At 37.6% G+C, this 27,785-nt stretch overlaps 1 protein-coding gene across 3 annotated transcripts in view; it reads right to left on the bottom strand.

The window, feature by feature from the left end:
• Positions 1 to 27,785, bottom strand: part of CAMK4 (calcium/calmodulin dependent protein kinase IV) — a 239,444-nt gene that overhangs the window by 66,607 nt on the left and 145,052 nt on the right. For all 3 annotated transcript variants that reach the window (XM_032626763.1, XM_032626762.1, XM_032626761.1), the window contains exons 4-6: positions 25,104 to 25,166; positions 23,032 to 23,114; positions 5,225 to 5,297 (exon numbers count right to left, since the gene is read on the bottom strand). In XM_032626763.1, the coding sequence (XP_032482654.1) occupies positions 5,225 to 5,297; positions 23,032 to 23,114; positions 25,104 to 25,166 (219 nt within the window). The remainder of the gene's footprint in view (positions 1 to 5,224; positions 5,298 to 23,031; positions 23,115 to 25,103; positions 25,167 to 27,785) is intronic.

The following is a 27,785-nucleotide window of genomic DNA, read 5'->3' on the forward strand; positions in this document are numbered from 1 at the left end:
AATTTTGAGAACTGATTTTTGTTTTCAATTAACTTCCGGTACCATTTACTAAGCTATTGTCTCTCAACTTTATATCTGCCCTTCTATAGTCCGGTTTGTGAAGTGGGGACTTGAGTTACAAGTGACACTTTTCCTCTGCTGGCTTCCTGTTTGGCTCTGCCATTAGAGGGCACTAGGAAGAGAGTGGAAGCCTTGAAGCGGATGAAGGGACTTGCTCCCTTTCTGAGTCTGTCTTTCTGCTTGTTCTTCCCAAGCACTTTTTAACCCCGCAGTGGCAGATCATTCCGATAGCAGTTGCTAATTCCAGTTTCCACTTTTCCAAGGCTCACAGAACCAATCCCAGAGTCCCTCTTCAGTAACACCAGCACTAGCTGGCCAGAACACCGTTCTCAAAGGTCTGAGTGCCCGCTGCATGGGCAATGCCTCTGATGTCAGAAAAGAGACACCAGCCTAGCCAAGCAGTGAACTTTCACACAGGTCTATAGAGCACCTCCTTTAAACTTCTAAATTTTAATAATCTCAACTTCTTTACTTGGTTTCTCCAGTCCAAGAGGAGGCTGCTTCTCGAAGCTGCTCCCTCTACAATACATTAGCTTAGTGTTCCCCTTTTGCCTTTCCAGTTCTTCACTATCTAGTCATTAGTTCTTTATCGATTGATTCTCTAATAGGCTAAATTTGTTCTTTTTTTAGGGGAGATTACAGGTTTTAAAAAATTTACCAAAAGGAGCTTCGACTATTTCTGCATCCTTATAATCATGTCCATTTCCTGTTTTTCTTTGATGTTCAGATACCATATTTTTTTCCATAACCTTAAAGGGTGAGATGTTTTTGTCTGCAACTCTTCACGCCCATCACCATAATATTTAAAACGATTTGAACAAAAAAAATCTCTGTGTTGGGATAGCAAACATATTTAATATTTTTTCAACCATTTCCTTTTATTTTATTAAGTTCAGTGTATACTCCTAAATTACAAGTTTCTCCAGGCTCCAAGTTCATGGCTTTGAAATTAATACATGCCCAAGAGAACTGTGGTTAGCAAAAGAGGGGAGGCAGCATTAGGGGTGGAAAAAAGAGAGGGACAGTACTTTTTTTGAAAACAGAGGAACAGTAGGATAGCAATGATAACAAGGAAAGAACTAGAGGTGGTGGCAATAGTGAGCTGCCAGAGGAGATGAAACAGTCCCTGGTTATCTCTACAAGTAAATGGAAAAGGAGGGCTTTAAGGTTTGGCCTTGTGGTTTATGACACATGACACGATGACCCTTCCTGAATGTCCAGACTGACTGGACTGTTTAACTTGCGACAACCTTGAATTCATTTCAGGAAGATAGACTACTCAAGAAGGCTTAAAGATCTGCACTTAAAGACTAACTGAATGAATTCAAACGCAAAGCGGGAAACATCTTTCATATTCATTTTAAAAGCTTTCAAAAATGCTATTTAAAGCTAAAATGCAGAAGGAGTAAGATTACAGTCAGACAAATAGTGTGAAATATTTGGGGCAAGAATTGGGATGAAGTGAGGAGGAAGAGAAGGATTACAAGATTTGTTGCCTAAGGGGTGTCATTATGCCTGTGACATATTTCCCAAGAAATTTTTAATCTTGAAGTTTTCTACTTCTGTGCTTTCAAAAACCAGCCTAGATACAGTCTTAAAAGTGTGTGATTCAGGGGAAATGTGAGATATATCACTGATTACTTTGAGTTCCCAACTGTCTTATTTTTATAGCTATCTATAGCCATGTAGTTGACAATAAACTATTTCATAAATGTCAGCTACTTCTCACAAGTTTTAAATTGTTTGCTTTCTACCTGTGAAACACTGAGGGAAATTAATTTTTTTCTCTAAGTTAACCCTTAGGGGCAGCAATCAGAGAAACTCTGATTTTTATAAAACTTCTTTCAAAGAATGTTTGACTTGAATGCGGTAACCTGCTTCCTAAACTGGAGCTTTGTAGAGCTTTATGAGTAGGTAAAATAACACAGTTTTTGTTTTAAATTTAAGATTAGCAGTAGACTAACCAATCCATCTTTTGCAGACCTGAAATAGAGTTCTAGGAACTCTAGTCCCTGTGTTCTATGTGGAGCACCTCCATCTCCATCTCTATTGGCGGCTCTTTTATCCCTCAATTGATGTAACTCCAACAGGGGGAAAATCCTGATGCTGAAAGCATCCATTTCTCATTCACTGAATGAGAATTCTCCCAGTCAGCCACCGGAGGTATCACTAAATTGAAGCATGCCCACTGTGATAAGCCAAAAGAGTCAAGAGCTGACCTAAATGGATGGAGGCAACCAGAAAAAACATATTGAAGAAGGTAAGTTTTGAATGAAAGGTAAGTTTTGAATGAAACTTTCAAAATGAAAGTTTTGAATGAAAAAACATATTGAAGAAGGTAAGTTTTGAATGAAAGGAAAAGAATTAAATGATAGTAAGGGAGTAGAAAAGAATCTTATGAATGGAAGCAAATTACATAGTTTTGTTTCATACGAATTGAGTAGAAAAATGATTATAAGAATGTTTCAGTAAATGTGACATTATCTAGAAAGACAAAATATAGAATAGTGGTTATTTCTGGCTATTTTGATAAATTTTCATTTATTTATTCAGCAAATATTTTTGAGCACCTACCATTGTCATATGTCTTTTATTTTAGTACTCAGCTGTGGAATGTATATGTATATATAGATTTATAAGATGTAATACATCTTTAAATGAATATTCTGAGTCTGAAGTTGCTTATCCTCTTTTGCTTCTTTTTTGTAGATTGCTATGATTTCCATACCTTATCTCATTTAGTCTTTTCCACAACCCTGTTAGGTTGAATGTTATGCCTATTTTACATGCGGAAACTGAGGCTCAGAGGTATTTAGTGATAGACCCAAGCTTGCACATCTAGAAACGGAACCCAGATCTGTTTGACTCCCAAAGTGCTCTTTTTTTAAAAAATTAATTAATTTATTTTTGGCTCTGTTGGGTCTTCCTTTCTGTGTGAGGGCTTTCTCTAGTTGTGGCGAGCTGGGGCCACTCTTCATTGCAGTGCGCGGGCCTCTCACTATCGCGGCCTCTCTTGATGTGGAGCACAGGCTCCAGACGCGCAGGCTCAGTAGTTGTGGCTCATGGGCCTAGTTGCTCCGCAGCATGTGGGATCTTCCCAGACCAGGGCTCGAACCCGTGTCCCCGAATTGGCAGGCAGATTCTCAACAACTGCGCCATCAGGGAAGCCCCCAAAGTACTCTTAACTGCTATACCAGCTGCCTGCCTGATTTGAGGAAAGTGATAGTGGGCCACTGCCAGCAAGTTTACTTGAATAGATAATCTATGGAACACAGTAGTGAAAAAAGAAGATTTAAAATGAGTAAGTAAGGCATAAAACTACCATTACTGAACTCAAAAGGGACAAAATGAAAACAGTGACTGCAAAGGAGGATTGATAGACATACACAGATGTATATTTAGAGATAGGAATTGGAAGCAACCAGAAGTGTTTTTTAAAGTCATGCTAGAAATAGTCATAGCATGACATAGGGAGCAGGATTATGTTCATGGATACTTGAAGAGAGATTCAACTGAAGTTGGGAAGGTGGATGTGAGGAGAGAAGGTGATGGAAAAGTTAAAAATGATCCCCAAGTTGGCAGGCTTAGGAAGCCAAGATGGTAAATATATTGTATCTGATGAAAAATCTGGAATGGAGTGGTTATTTTAGGTGTGGTGAAAGATGAATTTGATATTCAAAATTCATATAATCAGGAACTGCATTGTGTATTTAAAGTAAAATTCCATGGCATCTTCTCCAGCTTTTATCCACCCCAAATTCAAACTTTTTTTTTTTTTTTTTGGCCTCTCACCACTGGGGCCTCTCCCGTTGTGGAGCACAGGCTCCAGACGCGCAGGCCCAGCGGCCACAGCTCACGGGCCTAGCCGCTCCGTGGCATTTGGGACCCTCCCAGACCGGGGCACGAACCCACGTCCCCTGCATCGGCAGGCGGACTCCCAACCACTGTGCCACCAGGGAAGCCCTTGTGCCACCAGGGAAGCCCTCAAACTTTTAATCCCCCACCATAGCAAAAAGATCAAAACGCTTTATAGGAAAAAATAATTTGGAAAGTCTGGGTTATAAAGCCATACGAACTTGGCGTTGATAATAACGGATTTTGTTAGATCACAGATCTTCTATTGCTAGCAGCCCTATGCAAAGATTATGAAGACTGGATTTTTTTTTTCCACCCACAATTGGTACATAAGCTTGTTAGGTATCAAGAGTCCTCCCTCCCTCCCTCCTTCCTTCCTTCCTTCCTTCCTCCTTCCCTCCTTCTTGTTTTGGTTGTAGGTAAAATTCACAGGACATGTACTTGTGTCACTGTGGCTCCTCAAGATATTGACTAATGATTTTAGTTATAAAACTGACTCTGATTAATAGAATATATATTAATTCTGGGTATATTTTATAGATTTGTCTCTTTAACTGATCCTAATAAATATGTCCCTTTGGGCCCCATCCTGTTTATTCAGAGAATAATTTGTTCTGGATTTATATTCAATAAATAAATCACCAAAGTGTCCCAGGACATACTAGACACCACTAATCTATAGGAAGATTTGCACCAGTTGAGTCTGTTTCATTCAGGCAAATATTTCCTTATTAATTCAATACAAACCAACTTCTCAAAATTATATATATATATTTTTTGGTAAATGTGTGTCCTTGTTTCCATCATTAACTTACAAAACTTTATTCCAGTTTAAAATGTTAACATACTTCTCCCTTTAAAAAAAATAAAATTGTCAGAATTTTTCTCCTAATTTACTCGTTTCTTCTCTTGAAAGAAAAATCAATAATCTCTATGCTCTAAGGTCTATATTTATCTCCTTGAACATTTTTCCACTTCCTTACCAAACAAGAAAAACAATAAAGAGATAAACTAAAGAAATGGAAAGAGAGAGAAAAGAACAACTATAGGCACCAAAGTCTGATCTGATTCATAATAATAGAATGGAAATGATTTTTACAAACTTATGGCATTACATATGAGGACTGCATCTTTCAGAGTCTGAGTTATCAATAGAAAATATAAATTTGTTCAACATTTTCTAGTAAATATTTCATACTGTTTTTCTGTAAATTTTACAGCTTGTCACAGATATACACTTCCTATATGATGATTCTGTAAAAGGAAGACATTACCCAGAGTTACACTATTGCTGTCACTTCATACTTACAGCAACTGCCTCCAGGATTTGTTTGACAGCATCTGCAGCATCTCGTTCACTATAATATCCCTTTTCCACAATCCTAAAAAAAAAACATGAAATCCTTCTCAGACACATGCATCCAGTTGAGTAGATGTTAAAAGAAGTTAAATTAATGTTAAAGAAGATTTATCTAAACAATTGCAGCAGGCTACCATGACACGAGGGGAAAGATTTCCATAAGTTGGCACTCTAGAAGTCTTTAGGTTTATTTAGGAAAATGGAAAACATTTATTTTGCCTAGGCTTGAAGTTTCCATCCTATTGAGGACAAAAAATTCTTTTTAAACGTTGTATTGCAAATCATTTAAAACATATACCAAGTAGACAATATACCATGAACCATCCCATTTAACTGTCACACTGCTTCAGCAATTATCAATTCATGGCCAATGTTGTTTTATCTATCTAATTAATTACTTCCCTTACTCCTTTATTATTTTAAAGCAAATATCAGACATCATATAATTTCATTTATAGATATTTAAGGAGGTATCTTAAAAATAATAGGACCTTTTAAAAATCATAACTACAATGCCATTAAGTCCATAAATTACAATTCCTTAATATTATCAAATATGCAGTGTTTCAACTTTCTAATTGTATTAAACATGTTAAAATTTGTTTGTTTGTTTTTTTGAATCAATATCCAAATAAGGTTCATGCAATTGATTGGTTGATATGTCTCTTACTCTCTTTTTACCTGTAGCTCCTCTCTCCCATTCCCTCACTCACTCTCTCTCATCTGCTTTTCTTTTCCAAATAAATGACTTGCTCTTTTTGTATAGATTTGGGCAAGAAATTATTCTTTGAAATTAAAGTCTTTCCTTTTTTAATTTCAAGAATTTTCCTGAGTTAGAATGTTTCATATTTATTTTCTTCCATTGCTTTGGTTTTCTTCTTTGGGGTATGCAATTACACACATATAAGAGGTTTTCTACTTTATGGACCCAAATAAACAAAATAAGAAATGAAAGAAGAGAAATAACAACAAATACCACAGAGATACAAAAAAAAATCATAAGAGAATACTGTGAACAGTTAAATGCCAACAAATTTGACAACCTAGAACAGACAGAAAATTTTCTAGAAACATACAACCTGTCAAGACTAAATCAGGAAGAAACAATCTGAACAGACTGATCAGTAATATTGAAATTGAATTTGTAATAAAAAAAAAAAACTCCCAGCAAACATACGTCCAGGAGCAGACAGCTTCATAGGGGAATTCTAGCAAACATATAAAAGAGAATTAATATCTATCCTTCTCAGACTATTCCAAAAAAGTTAAGAGGAGGGAAAACTCCAAAATTTATTCTCTGAGGCCACCATTACCCTGATACCAAAATGCCAAAGACAATACAAAAAAAAGAAAATTATGGGCCAATATCTCTGATGAATATAGATGCAAAAATCCTCAATGAAATATTAGCAAACCAAATTCAACAATATATAAAAAAGGATCATACACTATGATCAAGTGGGATTTATTGCAAGGACAGTTCAATATTTGCATATCAATCAATGTGATGCACCACATTAACAAAAGGAAGGATAAAAATCACATGATCATCTCAATAGATGCAGAAAAAGCATTTGACAAAATTCAACATCCATTCATGATAAAAACTCTCATCAAACTGGGTACAGAAGGAACATATCTCAAAATAATAAAGGCCATTTAAGACAAACCCATATAAAAAAAAAAAAAAGACAAACCCATAGCTAACAACATACTCAACAGTGAAAAGCTAAGAGCCTTTCCTCTAAAGTCAGGAACAAGACAAGGATGTCCATGCTCTCCACTTCTATTTAACACAGTATTGAAAGTCTTAGCCACAGAAATCCAACAAGAAAAAGAAGTAAAATCATCCAAATTGGGAGGGAAGAGGTGAAACTGTAACTATCTGCAGATGACATGATACTATAATATAGAAAATCCTAAAGTCTCTACAAAGAAACTATAAGAACTAATAAATGAATTCAGGCAAATTGCAAGATGCAAGATTAATATACAGAAATCTATTGCTTTTCAATACACTAATAATGAACTACCAGAAAGAGAAAGGAAGAAAATAATCCTGTTTAAAATTGTGTCAAAAGGAATAAAATGCCTAGGAATAAACTTAACCAAGGAAGTGAAAGACCTATACTTTGAAAACTATAAAACACTGATGAAGGAAATTGAAGGTGATACAAAGAAATGAAAAGATATCCCATGTTCTTGGATTGGAAGAATTAATATTGTTAAAATTTCCATACTACCCAAAGCAATCTACAGATTTAATGCAATCCCTATCAAACCACCCATGACATTTTCCACAGAACTAGAATAAATAATCCTAAAATTTCTATGGAACCATAAAAAACCCCAAGTTTCGAAAGCAATCTTGGGAAAAAAGAACAAAGCTGGAGGTATCATGGTCCCTGCCTTCAGACTATACTACAAAGCTACAGTAATCAAAACAGCATGGAACTGGTACAAAAACAGATACATAGATCAGTGGAACAGAATAGAGAGCCCAGAAATAAACCTACACACTTATAGTCAATTAATATATGACAAAAGAGGCAAGAGTATACAATGGAGAAAAGACAGTCCCTTCAATAAGTGGTACTGGGAAAACTACAGCTACTTGTATAAGAATGAGATTAGAACATTTCTTCATGCCATATACAAAAATAAACTCAAAATGGATTAAAGGCGTAAATGTAAGACCTGAAACCATAAAACTCCTAGAAGAGATTGTAAGCAGAATACTCTTTGACATAAATCATAGCAATATTTTATCAGATCTGTCTCCTAAGCAAAAGAAGTAAAAGCAAAAGTAAGCAAATGGGACCTAATTAAATTTAAAAGTTTTTGCATTGCAAAGGAAACCACCGACAAAATGAAAAGACAACCTACTGAATGGGAGAAAATATCTGTAAATGATATGAACAATAAGGAATTAATATCTAACATATGTAAAGAGCTCATACAAGTCAATATCAGAAAAACAAGCAAGCTGATTAAAAAATGGGCAGCAGGGCTTCCCTGGTGGCGCAGTGGTTGAGAGTCCGCCTGCCGATGCAGGGGACACGGGTTCGTGCCCCGGTCTGGGAAGATCCCACATGCCGCGGAGCGGCTGGGCCCGTGAGCCATGGCCGCTGAGCCTGCGCGTCCGGAGCCTGTCCTCCGCAACGGGAGAGGCCACAACAGTGAGAGGCCCGCGTAACGCATTAAAAAAAAAAAAAAAAAAATGGGCAGAAGACCAGAATAGACATTTACCCAAAGAAAACCTACAGATGGCCAACAGGCACATATAAAGATGCTTAACATCACTGATCATCAGAGAAATGCAAATCAGAATCATAGTGAAATATCACTTCACACCTTACAGAATGGTTATCATAAAAAACCCCACAAATATCAAATGTTGGCAAGGATGTGGGAAAAAGGGAACTCTTGTGCACTGTTGGTGGGAATGTAAATTGGTGCAACCATACTGGAAAACAGTATAAAGGTTCTTCAAAAAACTGAAAATAGAACTACCATATGAGCCAGCAATTTCACTCCTGGGTATATATCCAAAGAAAATGAAAACACTAATTCAAAAAGTTACATGCACACCAATGTTCACAGCAGAATTATTTACAAGGGCCAAGATATGGAAAGAACCTAAGTGCCCATCAACAGATGAATGGATAAAGATGTGGTATATATACATAATGGAATATTACTCAGCGATTTTCATTCACAATTCGATTTTATCATCCATTCAAATGACTAAGCCAATCCAAATTTAAATGACAGACGCTTTAATTGGGCTTTAGTAGCTGAACTGCTGAGACACTATACACTTCAAGCTTCTGATGACTTTTAAAATGCCTCCAGTGTACACATGTATATAGGATACTTTTATAACCTCCCTGATGAAAACCTAATATTGAAGTAGCAGCTGAACCCAGAGCCAGCACTTAGTGGTAGAGGCTGCAGGTCTCTCCTCTCCACCTTCTTTTGCACTTGGGAAGCACAGCAACATCTGGGTAGAGTTCTAGCTTTGACTTCTGTCTCCTCATCTCTTGGGGTCCATTCCTTAGCATGCTAACTTTTTTTTCTTGTTTTGTTTGTACCTTGTTTTTTTGTTTGTGTTGGGCTTTTGTTTTCCCTTTGTGTGTGTGTGGTTTGCAATGATGTACTTGCCTAAACTTTGAATTGTACTTTTTAATAAATATTTGTAACAATTAAAAAAAATGAATGAAATTCTGCCATTTGCAACAATGTGAATGGACCTAGAGAGAATTATGCTTTGTGAAATAAGTCAGACAGAGAAAGACAAATACTCTATGCTACCACTTATATGTGAAATCTAAAAAATAAAACAAACTAATATATATAACAAAACAGATTCACAAAGAGAACAAACAAGTAGTTATCAGTGGGAAGAGGGGAGAAGGGAGGGGCATGATAAGGGTGAGGGATTAAGACACAAACTACTATGTATAAAACAGATAAGCAACAAGGATATATTGAACAGCACAGGTAAGTATAGCCATTGTTTTGTAATAACTTTAAGTGGAGTATAATCATAAAAATATTTAATCACTATGTTGTACACCTGAAACTAATATTGTAAAACAAGCATACTTTAATTAAAGATTTTCTACTTTTGATTTACATTGTTCTTTTTACTATGATTTTCTTAATTTTAGTTTATTTTGCAATATTAAGTTATAATTTCATCTATTTTGTGGGCATATCCTCCCGACATGCTTTCACTGCCTAAGGGGACCCTATTCTACTCCTTATTTTCTGTCCTCTTATAATCATTTTATATTGTAATTAACTTAGCCACATCTCAGTTAAATTTGTTTTCTTAACCTTTTGACAGAGTGGTAGGTCAGGATATCTATTATAGTTTCATGGCTCTTGACTTTCTGGTTACTTTCATGAAGCATTCAAATACTGGAAGCATACTTTCTGAGATCCCTTCTCTATCTGGAACATCATTCCCTTTCCTCTACCATCTCTACTCTGATTACTAAAGTCTCTTTCCAGAAGTTTCTCCTAAACACAGGTTTTTTTCCCCCCAAAGAGGCTTTAGATATTAATTTCATGAGTTCACAGGGCCTTGACTGCACTAGTCTCTTCAAACCTTACTATGGGTATAGCCCTCGCACTTCTCGAAAATTTGCATACCAAAAAGCCCTCAGCTGGGCTTCCCTGGTGGCGCAGTGGTTGAGAGTCCGCCTGCTGATGCAGGGGATACGTGTTCCTGCCCCGGTCCGGGAAGATCCCACATGCCGCGGAGCGGCTGGGCCCGTGAGCCATGGCCGCTGAGCCTGCGCGTCTGGCGGAGCCTGTACTCCGCAACGGGAGAGGCCACAGCAGTGAGAGGCCGGCGTACCGCAAAAAAAAAAAAAAAAAAAAAAAAAAGCCCTCAGCTTTCTTCTTATACTGGCCCATCCTGCTCCCAAAGATTTGGAGATTTTAGAGATTTGAGTGTTCTCCTATTCTTAGTTCCATCACATGCTCTCTTGCTTCCTTTGCTTCTTCTTACATAAATGCTAATACCATGTGGCTCTTGCAAATTGTCATTAGTTTGTCCTCATTCACTCATTTTAGCTTCATGGAGATACCTTGTCATCTGGTTTTGCTATAGATACTGTCAGTGAGGTTTTGGTTTTTTAGTCCTAGTTTCTCTGTCTATTCTTATGGGGATATTTGGGAAGACTGAAAGACTACTTTGTTGTGCTTTCTGTCTTCCCAGAATTTCAAGAGAAAACATTTTTGATAGACTGTAGATCACCAACTTGCACAAGATGTTTTCAGCTGACAAAAAGTTGTGGTAAAGACATTTGAAAAAGGTCAATTCAAAACATGAGACAAAACAACAAAAAACAATTCTAAAAAATTGTTGACTTTTTGTAATTTTTGGATTGAAATTTTTCTTAGATGGTTAGTACCTCAAATAGTACAGTTATTTTTCAAAAGTACCTTCTTTCTTTAATGTTGCAGCAAGAAGTTTTAAGTTCTCAAAGTAGCTGGTGTTAGAAGCTGAATTTTGAAAATGTTTACAAAATAGGGCATGAACAGAACAGATAGGACAAAATAAAAGAGATGTATTACAAGAAGATACCTTAATGATCATAATTATTAAGATCCAGAAAAGCTATACTGATGCAAAAATTCTGACTTTCTCCATTCAATTATTTTGAACATTGCCAAGAAACACAAACTCATCATATTTTTAAAGGATGAAAGATGGAATATCCCTCCTCACCTTTTTATTTATTGGATACCTGTTATGCACCAGGTCACATAAAATGTGAGAATAGATTAAAATATTCAGGGAGTTAATATTAATTGGTTCTTAAAAATACGTTTTTATATGATATTTCCTTAGAATACGAAGTTTTCCAACTCATGATTAAGTTACATAATCTACTTACTAAAATTTTAATTGAAAGGGTTTCTTGAACTATACTTTCTGAACATTGTTAAATAGAGTATGAGAGAAGGGGAAAAGAAGGACTATCGTGTCAGTGTAAGTTGAGAACTTCGGCTACCATTGCATTATCCTCTGCGTTGCTCTCTAAATGTGGATTCTGTGGTACATCCATCAGCCAACACAAATGTAATTAGTGCGTCCGCTGTGTGCTGCACCTGCTTGGTTTTCTCCAGTTGTTAAAGGAAGGGAGTTACAAAGATGATGGAAAAGAATGGCTGATAATTAACTTTTTTTTTTCCATCTCCCATTCTCCCCAGAAGGGGAAAGAATCAATTACCTCCTGCCTGCCATAAACAGTGTGGATTTTCCCATGGTCACTCTTCAAGACTAGAGCTTTACCACAACAGCTTTGTGATACCCCTCCAGGGAGTGCTACTCATGGCTCAGTTTATGCAAGAAGTACTCTTTGGGGTTGTTACAGAACCAACTTGCACAACCATGTGCGGCCTTCCTGATGGGAATCCCTCCTTGTCTGTTAAATACACATGAGTTCTTATGAGCATCCCCACCCCTTAGACAGGAAGTGCTTCAGCCACTAGGATTTCCTATCATTTGCTTTATTATGAATTCTCAAGCCTTGACCTAAATATGATATTTATGCATTTTCATTTTGATATAATTTAGGGTTAAATGCCTGTGTTCAGAACATGTCCTTGTGTGAATGTCTAGTGACTGGCTGGATGGAAGAGTGAACTTTCTTGGGAGCTGTTTTCAGGTAGCATAGAGGTAAGAATAGTAGGTATAAGAAGAATGGTGAAAATTTCATTAATTTTCTATAATATATATGTTAAATTAGTAATATACTTCATCTAATTAATGGAGAGGATGCATTCTAACAAATATATCCATTCATTTATTTATTCAATAAATATTATGGAATGACCACCATGTGCTGGGCGCTCAGTAGTAAACCAGACATGGCCTCTGCACTCATGGGGTTTCTCTTGGTATGAGTAGACAGACAACAATCAACACAGTGTGCTAAACGCTGTGATAGAGATATTAGAGAATGGTCTGGGAGCTCCTAGAAAGGGCAGGCAATTTATTCTGGAGGCTATGCAGGGTGAGAAAAGGATTCCAGAGGTAGTTCAGAGCTGAAGGATGTACAGAAGTTTTCTAGCTGTAGGGAGAGTGGGAGCTGGGGGTAGGATAGGTGTAGGGGAGGAGTATGGGATTGGAGAGAAGGGAAACTGTTCTAAGAGAAAGGACCAAGACTACAGTGAGGATTAGATTGTGAGGATGGGGTAATGATATTTAATCAATATTTTTAACTGTCTAATGTGAGCCAGGTACTTGCTGGATTTAATAAAGAATAAGATTTGGGTTCTGCCCCAGATGAGACCACAGATAGTAGAGAAATTACTAATAAATACATCATCATAGATGTAATATATGTTATACTAAGGTTTGTACAGCCAAGAAATTTATTAATTTTTTTGTCAGAAACATCTCTAGAGCAGACGTGTGGGGCAGGAGCACAAATGCAGATGCCTTCCCCACCTCGTCTCACGTGAACTCTGCACACCATAGTTTGGTCCTACGATCAGAACTCAACTGTTTCTCTTCCAGGCTCCTTCTGCTAAAAGGAATTTTGTTCCCAGCTGATTTGTTCATCAGAGTGTCACAGGGATAGGTCTCTGAAACTCAGACATTCAATTTAAAATATTTTATAAGTTGAGCCAGGCCATCCATGACTGACTGGGAAGAGCAATAGCAGGGAACTTCTCAAGTTGCAAATGCAGGTTTGTAACTTAGAGCTAAGATTGTAGGTGAAGATATTAGTGACCAAGCAAAGGAAAGTGAAATCGTGCAATCTTTTTCTCTTCATTTAGGTAGCAAGACTACAGCAGATGTGTTTGGTCGATGTCTTCTGCTGGGTATTGTGGGAAAAATTCTTAGCCTTCTCACTAGACTGTTGCTTTGATCACCCATGGAGCCTCGCTCCAAGTCTCGCTCACAGTAGGCAGTCAATAAATATTTGTGGAATCAATACTAATTGCTAGGTGAATGGATGCCAGAAAAACTTCAGACTGTGGACATCTGGACAACTCCTTTGCCTATGTTCCTTATCATGTAGAACAAAAGTACTGAACTGGGAAGTGATGCTCACTTGTTGCAAGCACACTGGCCATGGATCCAGAGGGAGAACTGCTGTATGTATACATGCTTCCCAAAGCAACATGGAACAGGTAGAAACGTGATTGTTGTCCTTAGGAATAAACTCACAGTTACATAGCTCCTAGATATTATTGTAATAACATGGATCTTCTTAGAAACTTATTTTGAACAAAATCAAAGTGATTCAATTCAGCAAAATAGAGTATTTGTTTCATGAGGCAACAAATAACAATTCCTACAAAAAATTTAGTTGAAATTAAAAAAAAATGCCAATTAAGTTGAACCATATACACACAGTTAAGAGTTTATAGCTTTATGCAAAATACACTAGTGACTTCAATTTTTAGAAGCAACAATACGTTCAATCATTATAGGGGTTTTAGAGCTGTAAAAATAGAATAATTTTGGTTGATATTTTTGTCTTTTGTATTTAAACATACTTATCGCTATATTTCTTTTCAGATTTAGTAATTTCCTTTTCGTGTTTCTTACATAATAAGAAGGCAGTTAAGATGCTATCTGCGTTTTAAGATCATTTTCAAAGGTCCAGGGCCATGTAGTTTTTAGCTATGCTGCACAATTTCCTGTTGCTCCATTGTAAGCTGTGCTAAAAATAAAATCTCTCCTAGGATTTCAATCACAACACTGACCCAAAAGGCTGCCCTGGTGTCCCAGTTCCTACAGGTCTCTCAGTCACTAACAGGCCTAGCTACATCTGGAGATCTGGGAAGGAATCACAATGGGGTGTGTTTCCTTCGACTCCCAGGCTGTGATTCTTTGGCCTCAATAGGCGTTATCACTCCAAGACCATGCCTTTTACTTCCACTGTTTGCTATGTTGGCCCACGTGCTCTTTCCCACAGTTGGGACTGTTTTTCTTCTCATCATTTTAAACTCGTAGGATGAGAAAACACAGGCAATGCCTATTTCTCTCCAACAATCTGCTTTAAAATATGACTTTTGTACATTTGCTTCTGTCACCTTAATTGCTGCAAATTGAATTGAGCTCATCTCCAGCCCAGCAGTTAGTACAGACAATGCAGCTGAAGAGCTCTAATCCAATCATATCCTGAGGCCCTCAGACTTCCTGGCACAAAGATTAAGAGCCCTACTGCTCTCCCGACCAATGGCAGCTTTTTCTTAAATGGACATGTTATTAGATGACTGTAAGTTTATATGAGAAAGACATTGGTCTGGTGAAAATGTGTAATGAAGGATCGAATGACACAGGGTAAAAGCCCCTAATAATATGAGTTTCAGGAACCAAGTTTTAAGGGCTGCCAGTACATCATTATGCTGCTACATACAAAACTGTATTTAAATGAATTCCGCTGTACCCTGTGTAAATCTACCCCTCCTACATAAGCTTCGTTCACTGCTTTTTCTTATTACATTCATGTCACCTTTGTCTGTATTGATGCTTTTTCTAAGAACTCTCCCAAAGAGTATTAAATTCATATGCTTTAAAAAAAACAGTTTCAAAGGGTACTACTAGCACCTGTTAAATTTGAGAAGCTAGGGAGAGAGCGAGGGAATTGTGGATCATTGTGGGTGCTGGCCGAAGAGTTGACAGTATAGGAGAAAGAGGAGGCCAATCAAACTGTAGACCTGGCAATGGGCCTAAGGGATTCCCAGTCCAATTCTCTCATATTATAAATGAAAAGCCTGACCCAAAGATATATAAATTGCCCAAGAGCATAGAGTTTATTCAATCATTCATCTGACAAATATCTAAAAATTGCTTGCTTTCTGTCTAGAACAGCTTCTAAGATGGACATGAAGATACTCATATCTAACCCCCCGTCAGTGTGCTCTGCCTTGGCCATCACTTTGCCCTTCCCTCTACCCTTCACCTGCTAATTTTCTATTTCCCATTTAAGATTCAGCTCAAAAGGCTCTATTAGCTCCCTGAAGTCATTTCTGGCTTAGAAGATCCCCTTAATTTGTAACCAATGTACTGTGTTTATGCCCCAATTATAGCATTTATCTTCCCCACATGAATTCTTACAGCCAAATTTGTGACCAGTCTCTAGCAAATGCAAAGTATCTTGTGATAGGTTTTTTGTGTACTACTGATTCTTATCTTTATTTTTTTAGTCCCTTGTCATCCTTTATTTTTTTATCTTGTGATAGTGTGGTTGTCTCTATAAGCCTAGTACACTTTTTTGGAGGTGATGGTAGTATTAAAAGTAATATTTGGGTCCATATCACAGTTTACTTTCCCTCTTCTAGACCGTGAGCTACTTGAGGGTGAAGATGATGTCCTCTGGTTAACACGGTAGTGAGAAGAGAATAAAGTGGGTAGTGAATCTGAAATGGTAGAATGAGGCCAGACTGTAAGGGGTTTTGTTTGTCATGTTTAAAAGAATTTCCTTGAACTAAAAGTAGTGAGTAGCCTTCTGGGCTGACCTGTGATCAAATGAGTGCTTTAAACATAGATGGATGGAAGAGAGTGAAACTAATGCCAGTTAGGAGTCTATTGCAATGGGAAAGAGAATGTGAAGGCTCAAAAGGACAGAAGCAATGGGAAAGGGGAGAGGGAATGGATTTGAGAGCTGCTCACAGAAAGAATTATGGGGAGGGGGGCAGGCAGAAGTGAGAGGAAGAGGGAGAAATCAGTGATTAGCTTAGCTGTTAGGTCAGTTCACAGAAGTAGGGAGGAAAAGCAAGATTGAGAGTTGAGGGAAAGATGCTGAGTTCATTTCAGGATATATTGATTTAGAGATGCCTGTGGGACTTGCAGGTGAAAATGTCTAGCAGATTGTTGAAAATACTGTTTCCATCTCTGCTGAGACAACAGTCACCAATGTGACTGAAGCCACAAGAGAGCATTCAATTTACCTACAGAGAATGTATGAAGAACTTTAGGAAAGGCAGACATTTAAGGGATGAAAAGAGGAAGAGGAACTCAAGAAAGGGATCAAGATAAAGAAAACCAAAAAGTAAGATAAAAACCAAGGGAAAAAGATGCTGTCAAAAACTGTACTAAAGATATGGAGAGATTTAACCAACAATATAAACTAACACAGATCAGATTCTCCAAAAACACATAGCCTCTGGCCTCGGCAGATCCTTAGCGCTTCTGGAAAGTCCTTATTCTTGTCTGTTCTCACATTTCCAAGCTTTACCACTTCTTTCCTCAAGTGTCCTATTCCATTCTCTCCCAGCCATTGTTAGGAGATCAATTTCTCTTCAACAATACTGAAAGAATAAAGCTTATCAAGTCTGAGCTACTTAAACCTCTTACACTCTCCTCTCCCCCAACACAATCCCATTCCCAGCCCTAGACAACACTGCTTTGCTTTCTGTCTCTATAGGTTTGCCCCTTCTGGAAATTCCAGATAAATGGAGTCATAAAAGATGTAGTCTTTCCTGTTTTTTTTTTTTTTTAACTTAGCATAATGTTTTTGAGGTTCATCCATGTTACAGTATATATCAAAGGAACATTCCTTTTCATTGGTGAATGATATTCCATTGTACATTTTGTTTGTTCATTTGCCTGTTTACGGACAATAAAAGTTATTTCCTCTCCTGGAACACACCCTACTCTGTCTGCAGGCATCCATTTGAGCCTGCTGTGATGCCCCCATGGGACTCTGACCAGGAGTTTCATATCTTTTCCCAACATCCATGAAGGTGTACAAGGCTAACTTGTTAGTTTGTAAGTAGGCTAGAATTATATCCCAGCCCTGATATTAAGCCCTCTTTTTCAAAATTGTTGCGACTATTGTAGGTCCTTTGATTCTTCTGCAGCTTGACTATGCTTCTGAGGAAGAGGGAAACTTTTTTTAAAACAAATCCTTTTATGTGGCTCTAGATCTTATTCCTTCAGTGTCTTCTCTGGAATGTTCCAAATAAAAGTCCTTCTCACACAGATCTCTCCTGCTTCCCCATCCTGTAGCCTCCTTCCCATCAGCAAATTAATGTGTTACCAGTGTGCCAGCTTAAAATAATAAATAAGCCTCCATTTATCCTGTGTCCCTTTCTACTACCTTACTTTTATTTTTCCCTTCAGAGCCAAGCTTCTGGGAAAAGTAGACTTTAAATCTAGTCCAAATCAAAGTATATGTTTTCTTCACATGTAGCCAGATAAAATTGCATAAGGGAAGACGTATTTAAAATATCCATGGTTGAAAAACAAGTATATATATATATTAATGTTTAAGTTAAGCCAACACTTAAGCAGAACAAAATGTTACATTACTAATTTGAAGTTTTATTTTTAAGTATTAAGAGTACTGACATTCGCTTACATAGCAGCAGCACGGCATGGTAGAAAAATCATATGCTTTGGAATCTAATGTACTTGAGTCCAGTTTCATTTAATTATTGTTGTTGTAATTATTAGATCCAATGTAAACTGAGTGACCTAATGGTAGTTAATGGAACACTGATGCTCAGTTATCTGGTCTACAAAATGTATATATCAAGGCCTACCTTGTATATGTGTTGCTGTGAGGATTAAATGCGATCATGGTTAGCAAAATGCCCTGCCACTGCCAGGACCCCAAAAGGCACTCACAAATGGCCCTCATTATAGTGACCAATTATCCTTTTAGAAAATAAGATTTTATAGGTCTTCACTTTAGACAATTACATTAATGACTAATTTTTGACACAATAGTCTTCACAAATTCAGATGTGTTCTGATTTTGGTTAACAAGAATACCAACCCTGACACAACTCCATGGAGACTGGAGAAAAGACCTAAGTTCCATTTCTAGAATCTTTTCCTAATGACAATGTCCTGAAAATTCCATTTACTTCCACCAAGAGTAACAGACCCAGGAATGCTGAAGTAGAAATGACTATTAGGACTGATATAATAGGACTCTGTCAGGTAATTAATGGAGTAAATTCATAATCCCCAAACATAAGCACTACTTCTCCTGCATGTTGATGGCTTGTTGTTTGGAAAGAGAATATTTTCACTTTTGGGAAATGAAAAAAGAAAGTTTGTAGTCAGACAGATGTGAGTTTCAGGCCTGACTTTATGACTTATCAATTTCTACAGTTGGTGTTCTTGAAAAAGATGGGGATAATAATGCCTTAGAAAAACATGAAGGGTGATTGAGTGAGTTAAATCATACACAGTTTTGCATAGGACCAACCAATACATCAGGGATTCTCCATAAACACAATAAACAATCGTTTATTCCCTTGGAAATGATTTAAAAGGTGCTAACAGGATTTAATAAGAAAGACAGTGAGGCCACATGAGGAGGAAGAGTTGGACGAAAAGACACACCAGCTGCCTATTTGGGGAAGATCATTTACCTTGACTCATTCTCAGTTTCCACATCTGTATAGTGGGGAAAATGCTCTTCATCTGCTTGCCCCAAAGGGTTGACATAAAAGAGGAAGACACACTAGTGTCTGTGAAAGAACTTTTAAAACCACATGTACTGAATTTTTGCTCTCAGTAATGGTGGGGTAGACAAGCGTACAGCCAAGAACAATGAAAACAAGCTAAATAAAATATATTTTAAAGTATATTTGAAGACATCTCAGAGTTACCAAGGAAGTTAAGGCTTTAGGAGCCAAGATCTAGAAGAGAAGAAAAACCCAGAAAAGCAAACCTGATACCTGATGCCTATGCTTTCCCTTTAAAAGCATTTACTGATTCTAAATCAGTAGCTGATGGGGCCATCTCACAGGGTAGAGGGATCAGAAGCTGGCATTTAGGGTCTGTCTGTCAAGGAAGGGGGGCCCTGGCAAAATCCCCTGGCTTAAATTGGGACCCTTAAAGAGCAAGACCCTATGAGTAACAGTTGACAAGAAATAGATCCACCCTCAGGAAGCCCAGCTTTGAATCAGTCCCCTGCCTGATTAGGTTAAAGTGATCTGTTCCTTACCTTAACTGCCTGCTAGAGCAAAATAAAATCTGCTCTTTTGGAAGGCAACAACATTTAAAGCCTCAAATTCTAAAACATTTTATACATAATGTTTAGCATTTGAACAAACATAATCTAGCAAGCAAAAAAACAAGGAGAAAACAGAAAAAAAAAGACAATTAAAAATTCACAAGATATTCTGATACTGGAGTTAGACAAAAATCAGAAAAAAAAACCCCTAATCTTTAAAAAAAATTTAATTAGAAGACCAGAAGGACACTGCTAAATTAGTTGTCTTAAAATACAATCATTTTCTGGAAAAACAACTACTTGAAAATTTACTCTTAAACAACCTCAGAACTTGTCCACTTAAAAAGTTCAATAAATTTATAAGAATTGTGACTAGATTGAGACGGAACAGAAAATGTTCTGGAGGTTTTTCCATGATATCGTAATTTTGTGGAAATTTTTTGGGGGGATTATCTTGGACACAAAATATCACTGATTTTAATCCCTAAAATTGTAATCCATTGTCCTATGCAATTTACTATTCATACTCTACATGAAACAGCAGATTCCACTTGGATTTACCATGTTTCGGTTTTTAGAAGCACCATAGGACAGATCTTTTGTTAATAAAATACAACCATTTTGACTATAGTGGACTAACATAATTATCGATTCATCAGTTGCTCCATTAGCTCATTCATTAGATACTATTAGAGTCATCATTAGACCAGAAATGAATTTCTATCATTACAATTAAATGTTTGGTTTTTGACCTAAGTACAGGAAAAAGAGACCATATTTTGATTTTTAACTCTCAAGAAAGAAATAAATGGATAATAATGCAGGATATATTTTCAGTTTGATTCAAATTTAAAGATAACTGTAGAATTAAGTAACTTAATGGCAACAGATATGTGGACAACAACATTTGGGGGAAAAAAGTCTATTATCTATGACCACTAAGAGTTTATAGAATAGTTGAGTGCTCTACTGGCTGCCTGCCATTCTTCAGATGTCCTCTGCTAAATCCAAATATTTCATCCATTTATCACTATACATGGAATTTATCAACAGCATTTAGTTTTTCACTCTTATCTATAGCTGAATTAACTCTATTCCATCAAAATCAACTAGACTGCAAGATGAGAGAACCAGAAAGGCTGGGGAGAAGGGAAGGAAAGAGACTCCTGATTCCAAAATGATTTAAACAAACAGAGGTTAGAAGGTAAATAGTAAGTGCCATTGGTAGATGACAACTTCATTGTGAAATTCCTGTCCTGCAATTATTTACAAAGAACAGGAGATTTTTCTCTGTTAGACCATAATTAGCAGAGAAATATGTTAAGTTTTCGTTAGGAAGATCTCACGGCCCTAGAGCCAGCAGGATCTAACTATAATTTGACTCTGTTAATGTACGTAAAGAAGGAATATGTCCATGAAAGAAGTCAGCTAAAAAGGTGTTGAAAAAGGACCAATTATTGGCAAATTTAGGCAACATTCAAATAAACTAGTCCAGAAGAGTCTTGACTAAGCATATGGGAACATGACAGTTTTAGGATAAGGCTATCCTTATAGTGGATCAGAGTGTCTCGGCTTCCTTAGGATCATAGTACAGCTTCAAATTTGTTCTGAGGTTCAGAGAAGTTAAGCAAACCGCTCTATGTTAGTTATTTGTTCCTTAAGTCAGGATTTAAAACCATGAGTCCAACTGACTATGAGCCAAATACCACAAGAAGTATCAATATATGTCTAGGCTACCTATGCTTACTTCCCCCAGGTGATTCATTTATTTGTAAAGAATGAATATAGTTTAAATGCTACAATTTTTAAAATCTGATAAATCCACATAACTTGCTCTAAGGAAACTTTAATATACATATGAACAAAATGTTGAAGATACATATGTAGCTCCAATCAAGGCCATTTTGCTCCTTCCTATCTGAAGATCCAAATCTGCACTGGGTAACATTAAAAGCAGAAAGGAACTTTGAAAACCAATATGAAGACTTTTGGAAGCTCTTAAAGAGGCAGTAAATTTAACTGGGTGGAGTAGGGGTGGGGAGGAAGGGGAGGCACGCTCTTCTCCTAACACATTCTAAACCCTTAGGTATCTTTCTCCTCAGAGTCCATTCATTGTAGCAGTTGCTTACTCACTCATTCATGCAGCAAATATTTATTGAGAATTTACTGTGCTCCAGGCACTCATGCTACATTAGCAGTTCATCAACCTCTCTTCTGGCTTCTGTCTTTAGTCCACTTCTCTCTTAACCCTTTCTTCAACCAACAAGACCTTTACATCACAGAAACTGCAGTTTCTTACCATTTCTGATATATACCTACTCAGTCTCTTTGTCTTCTTCCAATTTCATTCTTGCTTAATTACCCTGTTCAGCACAGCAAAGAGCTGCCCATCAGGGCAAAGAGGGAATTCAGAGAAGATAAGGAGGGTTGGAAAGCTATGGAAGCTTAAAGTGTGTGTCTCTTGTACAAATAGTGTGCCTATATTATGCTCTACCAGATTTCCAGAAATACTCCCTGCCATCCTCAAACCTCTGCCTTGAGTGATGAACATATGAACAGACAACTAAAATTGGCTATAATTGGATATAACAGAACATGTTTTTCTCTGCAACTTGGAACTCTTTACACAGCCTAACAAAGAAAGTAGGCCTAGAAACAATCATTTGGAAATAATTGATTTTTATGGCTTTTGGATCATAATAAAGAATACTATTATAATACATGTTTAACTTTCTATAATTCTCATTGAACATTTTCTCACAAAATATTCTCATAAATCTTACTATTTAGTTTAGATTTAGTATGACTTTAGAAATTCTGCTTTCTATCTAGAAGTAAATGTTTGCAGAAGTAAATAGTACAATGTTTCTATTTTTGTTCACTAAGCATCCCAAATTTTAGTCTACCCACATCTTATCAAATATCACACTCTTTCCATTCTACACTCTTTTTTTTTTTTTTTTGCGGTACGCGGGCCTCTCACTATTGTGGCCTCTTCCGTTGCAGAGCACAGGCTCCGGACGCACAGGCTCAGCGGCCATGGCTCAAGGGCCTAGCCGCTCTGCAGCATGAGGGATCTTCCCAGACCTGGGCATGAACCCGTGTCCCCTGCGTCGGCAGGTGGACTCTCAACCACTGCGCCACCAGGGAAGCCCCTACACTCCTTTTAAGATTTATTTTAGTAGAAGTTATCAACTGGTGTAATATGTCATTATGAAAAATTTCAGGAGAAATTTCCTTTTGGTTATTTTTGGTGACTGGAAGCAAAACCTTACTGTGGTTACATTGCCAGGACCTACTCACCTGTCAAACAGCTCTCCCCCTGTGACGAGTTCTAGGACCAGACTGATTTCTGTAGGGGTTTCAAATATCTCTTTAAGTTTTATCTGGGAAAAGATATAAAAAAAAAAATCACAAATTCTTTATTTTTAAGTTTCTAGGAAATAGTTAAAAATTATGGCTACAACAGCACTCTCTGTAATAGCAATATGTTGGATCATGGTTAAAAAAGCTTCCTTATTCTAGTACCAGGGCAGTCATTTGTCACTCTCTGGTTGTTTTTATCAGTTACCTAATTTCTTCAAAGGTCCTTCTGAGTTTTTATATTTTTCATCTTGATAGTTGAAAGATACCTGCCCTAGAAATGCTTCTTAAATTTTGCCAAATCATCCCAATTTCTGCATTTCAACAGAATTTAAAAAAAAACAAAAAACAAATGAAAAAAACCAGAAGCAAACAAAACTTCCTAAACCATTTGAAAGCATCATGGTTGGTAGAGATGCAAATGCCTCTTTCTCCTAGAAAGGGACTTCAATTAGGGGTCTGAGACAGAACAGGACCAGGTTAAAGTCTGTCTGTAGGGAAAGGGAATCCCTTTAACAGCTAAAAAGTTGCTGGTAGATGAAAGGATACTCAGTGATAGTGATTTGATTGACCATAACAGGGTTTTCATCACATTCAGATAATCTATCCAATTTTGGATATTTTCCTTCTGAGAATCTAGTGACCAGGACTGATCTATATTTGAGGAAAATTCCATATTGACTTCTCTTTGAAAGAAATAAGACGGATAATGTAAAAGTGGTGATTATATATGGTAAATTTTGTTAATTGCTTACCCAAAGCCCTTCTCCCCCTACTTTACTGCAAACAGAACCCTGATTTGTTTAGGGAAGCAAGGTACCTAGCCTTAAATTATGGATTATGTTTGGTCTAGGCCACTCATGATAACCCTACTCCCTAATTTTTCAGTCTCCATGCAGTTTAGGGTGATCTTGTGACCACATCTTGTGGCCACAAACTGAAAAGAATTCTACTGCAGCTGGAAATGCTGCAAAAAGCCTTTACGCTTCTCATCAGACTCTGCTCGTTAAGCCTTTCCACTACTTTCTGTCTTGAATATAGACCTGAAGACTTGTGAACACTGTGGAACAGCCATTTTAGGACCATGAGGGAAAAGCATGAAGGTGAAAGCCAGTGCACTGAAGATGGGCAAACCAATGGATGGAAGGTGTCTGGGTCCTGGATGGCATCACTGAGGAAGTGAATGAGTGTTAAAAACTGCCTGCCTTCTGATTTCTTAAAACATAAGAAAAATATTTGTTCAGACCACCATATTCAAGTTTTCTGTTATTTACAGCTGAGTGCATTGCTAACTAATATACAAGTTTTAAGCACTTTGCCTTGAGCCTAAGCATTGCAGGTCATCCTCGGGAACACCACAACTTTCTCAGAGAAATGAGTAAAATATTTTAAGTAAGTGACTCAATTTATAGAAACAAGTTATGGTCTGGAAAATGATTTTGTTCTTTTCACTTCACTGGCTCAAGAAAGCTTTTCCCCAGTCCTTCTTTCCCTCAGTGCCTTTGTCTGGACATAGCCTAGAGCAGAGCTTGGGAGGACATTTTATTTTCCCCATTCAAGTACATTATTTATTTGAATCTTCACATTGTCTCTGAAGCAAATACTCTCTCATAGGAGAGTGAAATGACTATGGAAAGCAATGCATTTTCTTCACAGGCGTTTTCAGCAATGGCATATTAATAAGATAGGCCCACAAAAGGAAAAAAGCCAGTGTCTTATTAAAGGGAAAAAAACTCTCCAATTTTAGTTATCCTCTTATGCATGAAAACATCAATGGTATATATTGCTGATCTGCCCATTTTGCAACTCTTTCAAGGGGTATTATTCTTAAGATTTATTCAGTTAAAAAGAATTGAAAAATGGGATCAGATAAGGACAAGAGCTAGGCCAAGGTGGCTACTTACTGGAGGTGGAAGAATCCCTTTCTCATCATCAGAATGGACAGTAAAGAACAAAAATCTCATCCTGTAACACTGGAGATTATTTGAAATAACAGGCTAAAAACCACTTACAATGTTTGGATGTGAGAGGCGAAGAAGAACTCCTATCTCAGTTCTTACGATTTTTTTGTCCACCTAAAAGGCAAAATGAGAGAAACTGAAAGATACTCCCACCTTAGAAATATCTTCATTGTAGCAGAGACTCAGAAACAGCAATAACCACCTGGATGAATCAGGTCAATGGCAGAGGTTAATTTCTAAGTGTTGCCTTCCTCCCTTTTTTGTCCAGCTGCATGTCTTTCCTCTCTGTTTCAGACATAAAGAGAACTAGTTACAAATATAGGTCACAACTTGTCAGACCGCTTGTGTGGCCCCTTTGCTATCAAAAATTATCGCTATCACCACTAAGGCACAACTACATCTCAACCTATTCCTCCTCCTCTTCCTTTCTTTTTTGAATCCTTGACCCAAACCCATTAGAGCTGTCAATCACTTCGCCTGCCTTTTTCCCACAGAAGTGAGCACATAACCCAGCCTAACCAATCAGATTACTCTCTTCTCTGGCCAAAGTGACTTGAATCTGGGATATCCACCAGATCCAAGTCATTACAATCTGGGTCCTACCCCCAAATATTGCTCATATAATCAAGAAAGAGGTATTCTCTTTTCCTCTGAAATTGTGAGAGCAAGAGTATAGAGTCTGCCACTACCAGGGACCATTTTTGATACCATATGGAGATCACTTCACTGAAAATGGAGCCAACACAGAAAAAAAACATTGCTAGAGACGAAGAATGAGTACCGCCGACCATGTAATCCACTGGATTCAGTTTTGCATAAGCTAGTTTGCCCTTTGAGCTGTCTTATTATGTGAGCTACTGAATCTCCTTTTCTACTTAAGTTATCCGGAGTTGCGTGATGCTATCAGTGATGTAAGCTGAAGGAAAATAAAGGGGTCTAAGGAAATGATGACTCAATATGAAAGCCTGGAGTAGAGATTTGGATAAAGCAGTTCCTCAGATCTATGTGTTTTCTGGGAAGGAAGAGGATCTACAACATTCATCATATTCTCTAAATGTCTGAGGCAGAGGAAAGCCTAGAAATCTGATTTAAAAAAGATAAAATGTGTTCCATGGAACTGGGGAGTCAAGGATCTCTCTTGAATGTATATGTAATGAATGTATAGTACATAGCAAGGGTCTAATGTAGTTTTTTTTTTTTTTTTTTTTTGCGGTACACTGGCCTCTCACTGCTGTGGCCTCTCCCGTTGCGGAGCACAGCCTCCAGACGCGCAGGCTCAGTGGCCATGGCTCACGGGCCCAGCCGCTCCGCAGCATGTGGGATCTTCCTGGACCGGGGCATGAACCCATGTCCCCTGCATCGGCAGGCGGACTCTCAACCATTCCGCCACCAGGGAAGCCCTAATGTAGTTTTTAATGTGCTCAGCCTCATGTTAAACAATGCTGGGCATATGAAAAAACAAACAAAATATCATCTTTTTCAAAGGAAGATTAAAATCTAATTTTGGGCATAAGACTCCTCTAGAAGATGCCATAAGAAGATAGAAGAATGTAAGTTGTAAACAAGTTTTGTTTTAAAAATTCCATTGTTCAGTGGAAGATCATTTTTCTGTGAGTCAAAATACAGCTATCATTCAAACAGTGGGCTAACTCTAAAAGACTTTGAAATTATTAGCGATTAAAAGTCATGCTATTGGACTTCCCAGGTGGCGCTGTAGTTAAGAATCCACCTGCCAATGCAGGGGACACAGGTTCGATCCCTGGTCCAGTAAGATCCCACAAGTTGAGGAGCAACCAAGCCCAGGTGCCACAATTACTGAAGCCTGCGTGCCGAGAGCCTGTGCTCTGCAACAAGAGAAGCCACTGCAATGAGAAGCCCGCGCACTGCAACGAAGAGTAGCCCCTGCTCGTCATAACTAGAGAAAGCCCGTGCGCAGCAATGAAGACCCAATGCAGCCATAAATAAATAAATTTATTTAAAAAACAAAAAAGTCACACTAGTGTTAATATAAAATGAAAAAGGACTTGTTAAAGTGCACACAGGTGATGCTAGTGTGATATATGGGCTGCTGATGGCCACTCAGTGATATCAGACAGCCCAACACATGGGATATTGACAGCATGGTCGGTGGGTAATGTAGTATTAGAGGAAAACGCTATAAAAGTTCTTTTATCTAGTTAAAAAATCACATACTTCATGAAAATTTGCTATCGAGCAAGAGTCATTCTACTTGTATCAAAAGGGAGAGCTCTGAGAAAGAGGGGCATTGCTAAAACAGGCAGATGACACTGACAGATCTCTTCCAAAGAGTTCTTCGTTCATACTCCATTTCACTTCTGTAGATGCTGTTGAGGAAAATTTGGATACAGATGATAATTTTTAAATTATTTTAAAAATTTAAAATTTTTTTCTAGCTTTGCTAAGGTATAATTGGTATACAAAAAACCACACGTAATTCATGTATACAATGTGGTGAGTTTGGACACGGGTATAGATTCATGTTACCATCACCACAATCAAGGTAATAAACATACCCATCACCTCCAAAAGTTTCCTGTGTCCCTTTGCTGTGTGTGTGTGTATGTGGTGTGTGTGTGTGGCGGGCGGTAAGCACACTTAATGTGAAATCTACCCTCAACAAATTTTTAAGTGAACAATACCTTATTATTAACTCTGGGCATTATGTTGTACAGTAGATCTCTGGAACTTACTCATTTTGTATAACTGTAACGT

The sequence above is a fragment of the Phocoena sinus genome, chromosome 3 (assembly GCF_008692025.1).
Source record: "Phocoena sinus isolate mPhoSin1 chromosome 3, mPhoSin1.pri, whole genome shotgun sequence".
Classification (NCBI taxonomy): Eukaryota; Metazoa; Chordata; class Mammalia; order Artiodactyla; family Phocoenidae; genus Phocoena; species Phocoena sinus.